The 10,926-nt window shown below is 43.7% G+C and overlaps 1 protein-coding gene across 1 annotated transcript; it reads left to right on the top strand.

Moving 5' to 3' along the window:
- Window positions 1-3,355: 3,355 nt before the first annotated feature.
- LOC127582729 (WAP, Kazal, immunoglobulin, Kunitz and NTR domain-containing protein 1-like) lies at window positions 3,356-10,545 on the top strand. Its single transcript, XM_052038291.1, has 2 exons — window positions 3,356-3,553; window positions 9,054-10,545. The coding sequence occupies exons 1-2, from the start codon at window positions 3,356-3,358 to the stop codon at window positions 10,542-10,544; spliced, it is 1,689 nt and encodes a 562-aa protein (XP_051894251.1). The 3' UTR covers window position 10,545.
- Window positions 10,546-10,926: the final 381 nt, after the last annotated feature.

The following is a 10,926-nucleotide window of genomic DNA, read 5'->3' as shown; positions in this document are numbered from 1 at the left end:
ATGGGCTGAATGGCCTCCTTCTGTACCATAATAAATCAATGATTCTTTGACTCTAAGGAAGAAGAATTTGAATTTGCACTGTGCCTTATCAAATTCCTTGGAAATGTTCCAAATGACATTGCACACAATGAATCACTTTCTGATGTGTGATTGCTGTTGTGCAGCTGAGCAAAAGGCAACTTGGTTTGTGTAGGGCAATGGTCCCCAAACAGCTTTGAGGAAATTGAATAATCGCTGGCTGTGGTAGTACTGACTGAGAAAAGAAATGGTGATAGTTGGGTCGTTGAAAGAGATTCTCTCCCTCCCCTCTATGTCCCTCTCCCGACTCCTCCCCCCAGCCCCCCCCCCACCCCCGATCTTTGATAACTTATGTGGCAATTTCAGAATGAATGTGAGTCACTGCAAAAGACTTCTTATAAAGCTACATTTCATTACCTCTGTACTGGACTGTTATCTTACCACTTGACCTTGGGTCTTGAAGTGGACTTACAAAAAATTCTGGTCTTCTTATACAAGGCTAGAACAACATTTATAAATTGAGTTTCAGGGCTGTAAGCCACTTTATATCCTTTTCAGAGAGAGAGTTTACCTTAAGGATATCACAGTGACACAGAGTTGTACCTCACAACTGCAGAAGCCTGTGTTCAATCATGACCTCTGTTGCTGTCAGTGTGGAGTTGACACATTCTCCTTGTGACATTTTCTCAAGATGCCTCAGTTTCTTCCCACATCCCAATGTCATGCAGATTGGTGGGGTAATTGGCCACTGTAAATTGCCCCTGATGGTGGGTGAGTGGTAGAATCTGGGGGAAGTTGATGATAATGTGGAGAGATTAAAATGGAATTAGTGTAGGATTAGTATAGATGGATGCTTGATGGTCAGCATGGGCTCAGTGGGCCAAAGGGCCTGTGTTTCTGTGCTATATCACTCTATGACTCCATTGAATTTGGGTCAAGGACAGGCTGTGATAATGTGGCCAATTGTATGATTCGAGTTAATATATTCACAGGCAGAAGAGGGTTTGATTTCCCACTTTACATTTAATGGCAACATCGCTCAGCTCCCATTTGTCTCATGTTTAGAACCATGAACAAATGAGTGAAGCCTTTTGATCTTGAATGAGTTCCTTCTTTCCGGCATTGTTTATGGTTCAGGGTTTATTCCATTGATCATCCATGTTAAAATTGACATAGTGAGGGTGACAAGGCCAGAAAGAATTCCCTGAAACCATCCAACAAGTTGGGATGGGATGGATGTCCTGATGGATTAGTCCATGCAGGTTATGTGTCTCAGCATCCGATAGGTGGGTGATACTCCACAGCAACCGAAACCACCAAGTTAGGGTTGATTTTAAGGTTCAGGAGACTGCCCTCACAGTTAAAGTTAGCCGCATGTCAATGAATTCTGTATAGCGGCTCACTGACCAACCTGGACCACAGTACCTGAAACTCTGTACTACCCCGCAGTGCTACCTGTTAATGGGAAGGGTGATAACAGCCTTCCCGCTGCCCACCCAAGTCAGTGATTCAAAGTCAAGAATAGTCTTCCCTGTCAACAGAGCAAATTTCAAAATCCTGCGGTTTAATTATTACAAAACAAGGCAAGCTAATAAAAAGTTTCCTAAAAACTCTCTCCAAGTTGTAGTGTGGCACCAAACTGATAGTAGATTTCAGAGGAAACAGCAGAGCCTCGCAAAAGGGGCAAAGTACAACCCATTGTTCTACTTACTGATCTAAGATTATAAAGAAACAACTTATCTTCTGCTGCTTGAAAGCTTAACCTTGAGGGGCTTCATTCCCTGTGGGAATGAGCTGCTGAGTAATGAACTGGCGAGAAATTCTATTGTGCATTGACCCGGATGGTCTAAGGGCTGCATTAAGTGAGTTAGGAATTTAAAGCAAAGGGACTGTGCTGAAAGTAAAGGCAGCATCGTCGGAATTCTCCAGGCCTTGGTGAGCTGCATTAAATGTGGGTGCACAGCAGGCCATCCCATTATTTTTGCAAGTGGAATTCCATCGAGCACAAAGCCCAAGGCATGACTGCAGGATTAATGCCCTTGAAGGCTTTTCCTCCACTGAATCCTCTGATGGCTAGGGAGATTCTGCTTAAATCTTGCTGAAACACATTCATTGTGAAGTCCTAGTTGAGTGCCACACATCATCGCACACCATTACATGGCACTGAATGTCTCTGTGGCCTTGCACATCATATGCACATCGGACTTTGGAAAGAGAACCAGAGACTTCAGTTAAAACATGCAATGTGATCAGCTGCCCAATAAAATTCCAAAGAACAGTGCACATAAAAGTTGCCATGCATAATAGTATTTCAAGGCCAGCATGCCTTGCTTGGGAGTCTGAAGGATTCAGATTTTGGAATATCAGCACAAAATCTTTGGTTGATATACCTGTGCAGTGTTGAAGGAGTGATATTCCCGGAGGTGCTGTCTAATGGGTAAGACATTAAACTAAGGCTCCATCCACTAAATGATCTCAGATCACTATTTTGAGGAAGAGCAGGAGAGTTATCCCAAAATATAACCCCTTTATTTTTATCACCTCAGTCAGATAGACAAATCAGAGGACTTTCGCAAAATGGTAATAATTGGACCAGGGGTCTTAGACTAGTCTTCCAATCTGCCTTACTCAATTTTCTTGATGTGATTTTGGAACAAGCAGCCCTAGTTCCCATTTACCACAGGAACTCCTAAATCATTTGTTAACAAAAAAAAGGTTGCAATGTTTTTCTGTGGGTTGGTAATTAACTTCAGACTTCCATCACTCTCATACACTAAAAATGTCTAATCCCACCCCTCAAACAGTGTAGTGTCTGAGACGAAAAGTTGTCTGAATATAATTTCGTCGCACCTTCAAGGTTTGCTTTGTAAAAATTTGATGTCTCCAAACCTTTGCATTTAATCTACAGCGTGATGGTTGTGTGCACTGATCTCCCTGAACGGCGCTGGCAATTCGGATAAAATCTAGTGTTTGAAGTTCTGGGCTCCCCAGATTATGTTTGTCCAGCCCGCAGTTGACCAGACGGGGCTGTGGTCTGGGTCACAGAGCGTTTTTGATGTTGAAATCCAGACACCTCCCACTTCCATCATGTGAATCGACTCTGCTCAGGTTACAGACTGTCCTTTATGTCCCATTACCCAATCAATGGCTCCTTTTCTCCTCCTGCTTCATCGTGAACTTTCAATTCTCTTAGCAAACTATTTTTATTTACCTTTTTTTTATTAAGTTTTGAGGGGCGGGGGGGAAACTATTTTTGGACTTTTTTTCTCTAAAGATGCTGATGTTTTTGCAAGGGCGCGTTTATTTCACAAAGTGCTGCAGAAATGGATGGGGTTTGATGTTTGGGAGAAAGGCCAGAGCAGACCGAATTCAACCCAGGACATGTGTGATTGTGCTGTGCTTGTTGAGGCTGGCTGGAGGCGCCAGTCTCCCCGGTGGAAAGCTCTCCTATCCCGGCGCCTGTCCAAACCAGCTTAACCCCAACCTGTGGGTGGACGCACAGAGCACTTGCGAGAGGGAATGCAACGCCGACGAGGTAGAACCAACAAGCGCTGTAATAGACATGTGTCCTGAAATAATGTGCTTGATCTCATTAGAGTGCGATTAGCGATATTAAAGAGAATTATATGTTGAAGGTGGAAAGCTAACAACTTTTCTTAGTGTGAAGCCAAGAACCACTTAACACCATATTGCGACCTTCCGTGGAATCTGCAGCATTTGGGGAGAGAAACCATTTAAAGTGTTATTTTGGTGTTTTTACTGTGAATTGACATTGGCGTCAGTTTCGTCCTCAGTATGCTGGGCACTTGTTTCCTCTTTGTCCCCTATATCGAAATTAAAATAGTCGATTTCGATGCAAGACCAAGAAATCCAGTGTTGAATTTAGGGGAAACTTCTTTAGCGAAGGGCGATGAGACAGTGGCATCCTCTACCACATGGAGTGAATGGTACAGAGGCCTTAAAGGGAGGCTGGACAATGTAGATGAGTGAGAGTAGAAAGATAAGACAAGTCTGGAGCATGGTCGGGTTGGGTTTGATGGGATGTTTACGTAACCTGTATAAGATTGAAGAATTTTATATACCTGCTCTATCAAATGCTGTTACACATTATGTAATGTCGAGGGAGCATTAAGGATTTCAGTGTCACTTTTTAAAGTAAGCAGGTCACATATAAAATCCCTAAATACTACACTTTTACTTTCATGATGAACCAAAACCGAAGTTTTTTTGTTTCCTACTTTCACAAACTTCAGGGTATTCATGTCAAGCAGCAAACATGCAACGGGGATGGGGGAATTTTCTTCATTATTCCCCGCAATGTAGAGGTTCAGTGGGTAGCACTCACTCAGAATGTTACAGATTAAATCCCACTTCAGAGACTGGAGCACAGAAATCTTGGCTGACACCCAGTGTAATACTCAGGGAGTGTTGCTCTGTTAGAAGTGCTGATTTTGTTTTGGGGGGGCAGTTAAATGGGGCTTCCACTCGCTAGGGTTATTTATTAGTTTTTTGAGATGTAGGTGTCACTGGCAAGACAAGCATTTATTGCCCTTGCGTAATTGCCCTTGGGAAGGTGATGGTGAGACACTTTCTTGAACTGCTGCCATCATTCCAGTGAAGATCCTCCCACAGTATTTTTGGGGAACGAGTTCCAGGATGAAGGGAGAACAGTGATATATTTCCAAGTCAGGATGGGGTGTGACTTGCTGAGGATTTCCATCACTTTCTGTTTTATTTCACATTTCTAGTAGACGCACTATTGTGTGCTGGATTTGTTTAAATGATGTTGGCTCAACATCGGGCAGGATACAAGGGATGTTTCTCATTCTCCTTTTGACAAAAGTGCCAAGGATATCATACATCTGTGTGAGGGGACAAATTGGGCCGTGGTTTACCGTTGCATCCAGAAAAAACAGAGCACCTCCAACAATGTGGCACTGCTTCAGTATTGCACTGGAGTATCAGCTAGATTTTTGTTTTCAGGTCTTTGAAGTTGCACTTGAGGAGATTTTTTTTTACTAATTTTCTAGGATGTGGGGATCCTGACAAGCAGTTAATCATGAGCAGTGATGAGCGTTAAACTACAGGATTGTCATAAAAACCCACCTGGGTCACAAATGTCTTTCAGGGGAGGAAACCTGAATTCTTGCTCAGTCTGGCCTAGATGTGAATCCAGACTCTCAGCAATGTGGTTGACCTTCTACATCACCCCCTGTCTCCTATTACCAAGCCAATTTTGGATCCAGTGTGCCAACTTGCCTTGGATCCCATGGGATCTAATCTTTTGGACTAAACATCCATGTCAGACTTGTCAAAGGCCTTACTGAAGTCCATGTAAACCACACCAACTGCACCGTCCTCAGAAATATATTTAGTTATCTCTTCAAAAAGCTCAATTAAATTAATCAGACAGAATCTCCCACTAACAATTCCACGCTGACTATCCCTGATCAATTCCTGCCTTTCCAACTGCAGATTAATCTTGTCCCACAAATTTTTTTCCAATAATTTCCCTACCACTGATGTTAGACTAACTGGTCTGTAATTTGTACAATCTGCTGGAGGAACTCAGTGGGTCAAGCAGCATCTATGGGGGGAAAGGAACCATTGATGTTTCGGGTCAAAACCCTGTGTCAGGACTGGTCTGTAATTTCCTGCTTCCCTTCTTGAATAAAGGCACCACATTGACTGCTTTCCAATTATCTGGCAGCTTATGTATGGCCAGTAAAGATTTAAATATCTCCATTAGGACTTCAGCAACCCAATAGTCCAGACCTCTCGGTTACTGTTTCAGTAACTTAGCCACATCATAGAGTGCTTTCAAATTAATCATGATGGACAACATAATGCTTAATTACAGCCAAGTTTCCTATTAATCTCATTCATATATCCTTCAAGACACGGTTGCATGGTATGATTTAAGTCTGACTACTTTTGAAGTGATGCTTTAGGCTAATGTAGGGAAATTCTAGGATCAAGCCACATACCAGAGACTTGAAGACAAAAACCCAAACTGGGACACCAGTACAGTAGTGAGGGAGCGCGGCACTGCTGGGGTTTTCTCGGATGAGACATCTGAAGGAAGTGGCCGACGCTCACCCTGTTCCAGGTAAGTACGTCCCAGACTTCCACAGCCCCATTGTAAATCTGGGAAGGGTGAAGTGATGGACACCTGTGGGTCTGCCCTCTGCTCCATGTGGAGTCCAACAATGGAGCACCTTTGTGCTGCAATTGCCCAACGTTAGATGGGGAAATCTGGAGCAACAGATAGTCTTTTTTGATGATGTCGGTTGAAGGAAAATATGCGTCAAGACAATAGGGTAAGCTCACTTGCTCTTTTTTGAAATAATGCTCTGGATTCTTTTCTGTCTATCTGAAAGTGCTGAGGGGAGCTTGGTTTGTTGAGCCAAATCATGTTTGATTCAGATTGCCAATTGGATTTAGCTCCTGCTCCATACCTGTACTATTACAGAAATGTGTGTCTAATCTGGGCCTCCAGATCCTGGAGTCAGGCTGAAACATCTCTGGCAGCTGGGTCTCTGTTGCTGTACCACTGGGGCACGGTTGGAATATATTGACAGCCTTTGGCAAGAGCCAAGCCTGGGGCATAGCCTCCTGTCAAAGGTTGTGAGGCTTTATAATAATTTTTAAGTTCCATGACACACAGAAGCATTTAAAAAGTATTGAGTCATGGAACTGTACAGCAGAGAAATGAGCCCTTCAGCCTGTCACATCCATGCTGACCTTTTTTCCTATCCACACTAATCCCATCTGCATGCATTAGGACCATATCCTTCTATGCATTGCCTACTTAAGTGACTGTTTAAATGTTTCTTAAACAATGTAATTGTATCTGATTCCACCGCCAAATCTGGCGGATTGTTCCAGCTATCAACCACTCTCTGTATACAAAACTTTACCTTCAGATCCGCTTTAAAACTCCTTCTTCACACCTACGCCCTTTTGATGCCTTACTCTGGGGAAAAAAGATTTTGACTGCCCTATCTATGTCTCTCATAATTTTACATACTTCTGTCAGGTCACCCCTCAACCTCCTTCACTCCACGGCAAAGAAGCCCAGTTGATCCAATCTCTCCCATAACTAAAATCCTTCAATCCAGGCAACATCCTGGTAAATCTCCTTAAACTTGTTATAAATTATTTTAAATATATATAATTGAATTGCAAATTAACAGCATTTATTAAAACTTATTAAAACGCCAATAAACAATTCAAAATGTTAAAATAAAGTCAAGTACATAAGAAAAATGTAAAAAAACCCTGAAATGAGCTTTTCTCCTAATCTCCAGGTCACGTTTCGAATCCTACACAAGGTTTGACTGATGGAGTCTCAGAGGCAGTAACAATGTAACTTCAAGAGCTACCATTTCCCCTTTAGTTCCCAAAGCTCCCACTATTGGGACATTCCTTCTGCTTTGTCTGCATTTGCTACAGGCTAATTTACAGAGATTGTAGTAGTTCTACCCTATTTGTATCTTACAGCTCTCAGGATGATGTAAGGACCTTGAGCTTCTCATGTTTTAATGTCACCCAACAATTGGGCTCGGGAACCCGAACAACAGATTCCTTTTTTATGCATGAGAATTTTAAACCAACTAACCATGCATTTAAGATGCATGTAATCATGCTGGCCTTTGAATTTTTAATGTGAAATTTTTTCAGAAACAAAATATTCATAATACAGATCTCACTGAGAAGAAATATTTGTATTAAAAATTGTTCAGAAATGTACCCTGAAAAACAAAGATTTTGCTTCCATTTGTGCCTGAAAATTTGGGTTTACCTTTTCACCCATTTTGAACCAGAATATATTGAGGAGTTGCAATTATGTCACTTATTGTGATGGCTGCATCCCCAGGCCAATATACGTAACTGAGCAAAGGGGTTGATAGATTGGTAAAAAAAGAACAAGCAGATACAGTAATTCTCCTATAATCCACTCTCCAGTTATTTAGAAATCCTGATAGTTCAACAACGGCTCACCAGGTAATGTTTGCTGTGCTCTCCGTCCACTCACTGGGGCCCCAGTTCCCATGTTCCCTTTAAATTTACCTAGTTCACTGGAAAATTTATTGTGTCATTGTAACATCTAAAAAAAAGTAAATTAAAAGCGTGTTGGGTATTAATAGAAATTAAATCCAATAGTCTGGAAAATTTGCTAGTCCAATACCATCAAGTCCGAAATGTGACGTATTATCGGACTTTTACTGTACAGAGTTAGTGCAATCACAACACAACAAACTTGCATCTGATTTCTTGCAGTCAATTATACAGCTTCATATACCCCAGTTTGAATGTCTCTGTGTATAAGTACATGGTTGCAGTTATCAGCAAAATTTGGCTATACTTTTGAAGAATTTCATTGACTGTAAAGTGATATGGAATGTCTCTGAAAGGGATGTGAAAGTTGTGATATGAATATATGAATATTAATCTATCTTCTGAAAGGTACAGAAAAGAGTTACTAGAATGGTTCAAGGGTCAAAGGATTTCAGCTCTGAGGTTAGAGTGGAGACATTGGGTCTGTTGTGCCTGGAGCAAAGAAGGATGAGAGGTGGAATGGATTCTTAGTCAGAGTAGATAGAAGGAAGCTGTTCCTATTAATGGATGATTCAAAGTGGGCAGGATATACAATATATTAGGAAAGTCGAGAAAAGCTTTTCACATAGAGAGTAGTTGTAATCTGGAATTTACTGTCTATAGTGGGGTGGTGGAAACAAACAGGGCTTTCAAAAGGGAATCAGATAGCTTTTAAGAGAGAATAATTTGCATAGTTAATGGAATAGAATGTAGGAATGGGAGTGACTGGGTTACTATACAAGGGGCTGGGATAGACTTGTGGGCTGAGAAATCTTCTGTGTTTTAACTATTCAAGGACATTGTAGTGGACTGGGTGCAGTGCTGTTGTTTTGTTCTGAGTGTAGGCTTGCATAGATCTGTGAGCATGACAGGAGAATGCAATGTGTGGATTATGTCAGTAGGCTTCTTTCATTGGAGTGCTTTCCCGTTTGCAGGACTGTCAGAGCTTTGAGAAATGCTGCACCAACGTGTGTGGCCTGAAGAGCTGTGTGGCAGCGAGGTTTGCGGACGGCAGCTTGGCTTCCTCGGACCTTCCCAAGGAGGCGACGTGTGAGAGGATCGTGTGCACCCAGCAAGGTTCGGAGTGCGATATCTGGGATGGGCAGCCCGTCTGCAAGTGCAAGGACAGGTGCGAGAAGGAACCGAATTTCACCTGTGCCTCGGATGGCCTGACCTACTACAACAAGTGCTACATGGATGCCGAGGCATGTATCAGGGGCATCAGCCTGACGGTAGTGACCTGCAGGTATCACATCAGCTGGCCCAACACCAGCCCCCAGCCGTTGGAAACCACGGCCAACCCAACGTCCACAAGCTCGCTGGAAGACTCCATCCCCCCCGCCCTCTACACCAACCCGTTCCACCAGTCCGTCTACATCGGAGGCACCGTGAGCTTTCACTGCGACGTGAGCGGGCGTCCCAGGCCAGACATCACCTGGGAGAAGCAGAGCGACCACCGGGAAAATATCATCATGAGGCCTGACCAGATGTACGCCAACGTGGTGGTCACCAATATCGGCCAGCTGGTTATTTACAGCGCACAGCAGGAGGACGCAGGGATATACACGTGCACGGCGAGAAACGCCGCAGGCCTCCTGAGGGCAGACTTCCCGCTGTCAGTCATCAAGCGAGGACATTTGGGAGAGGGCACAGCCAGCAAAGGCCAGCCTCTACCGTCCGGAGAGTGCTTTAAGGACCCGGACAAGAGGGAGTGTGGCCGCCAACACGTGCGGTGGTTTTATGACCACAAGAAGGGCACTTGCTCGACCTTCGTGTCTGGTGGCTGCAACGGCAGCAAGAACCAGTTTGAGACGTACGAGGAGTGCAGGTTGGCCTGCGTCAACGAGACGGTCAACATCTGCACCTTTCCAGCTGTGCAGGGCCCTTGCAAGATGTGGGAGGCCAGGTGGGCTTACAACTCCCTGATGAAGCAGTGCCACGCTTTTGTCTACAGTGGCTGCGAGGGGAACAAGAACAATTTTGAGAGCAAGGAGACGTGCGAGGAGACCTGCCCTTTCCCCAAAAACCAGCAGTGCAAAGCCTGCAAGCCTCGGCACAAGATCGTGCCCAGCTTCTGCAGAAGCGACTACGCCATTGTGGGAAGGGTGACCGAGATCATTGAGGAACAAGACTCGGGAGTGGCGAGGTTTACACTGGACGAGGTGCTGAAGGACGAGAAAATGGGGCTCAAGTTCTTTGACTTCAAGCACTTGGAGGTGATAATGATAAACATGGACTGGAACTGCCCGTGCCCTAACATAACCCTGACAGATGGGCCCCTCCTTATAATGGGCGATGTCCATGATGGGATGGCAGTGCTGGGTGCCGAGAGCTACGTGCGGACTGTCAGTGACAAACGCATTAAAAAACTGCATGAAATCATTGAAAAGAAGACTTGTGAACTCCTGCATCGCTTCCAGGATTAAACTGAACCACCACACAGCTAGTTCTATGCCGTTTGTTACTGATTATTATATCTTGTTATAGCTAGAATCAAGTATAAGTTGGTAAATGTTTTTTGTATGTTTATTTATGCTTGATTCAGTCCAAAGTTACTTCATCTCCTTTTCTTTCTCACTTACACATGTTATTGCTGGCTGGGAGTCAAAATGCAGGGGTCACTTTCAAAGCTGATGGTAAATGCAACCCGCCCCCAGTCTACCCACATCCATAACATGAGACCATCCCTCCAGTCCTACTTCTCATTTCTTCTGTTCGTTGCCATCATCACCATTTCTTGGGAGCTTTCTAAGAAGGCATAATTCAGGTCTGCATCTTCATGTATTTAAGGAAGCCTGAGAGGAGATG

Source organism: Pristis pectinata, chromosome 24, assembly GCF_009764475.1.
Source record: "Pristis pectinata isolate sPriPec2 chromosome 24, sPriPec2.1.pri, whole genome shotgun sequence".
NCBI lineage: Eukaryota > Metazoa > Chordata > Chondrichthyes > Rhinopristiformes > Pristidae > Pristis > Pristis pectinata.
The sequence above is the reverse complement of the archived record's forward strand: the minus strand, read 5'-3'. Positions and strand labels throughout refer to the sequence as shown.

Excerpts from the sequence above, each read along its gene's own strand:
- LOC127582729 (XM_052038291.1), top strand. The coding sequence starts at position 3,356 with ATGTTTGGGAGAAAGGCCAGAGCAGACCGAATTCAACCCAGGACATGT. Across the intron at positions 3,554-9,053 it reads GGGAATGCAACGCCGACGAG|GACTGTCAGAGCTTTGAGAA; the intron begins GTAGAACCAACA and ends TCCCGTTTGCAG.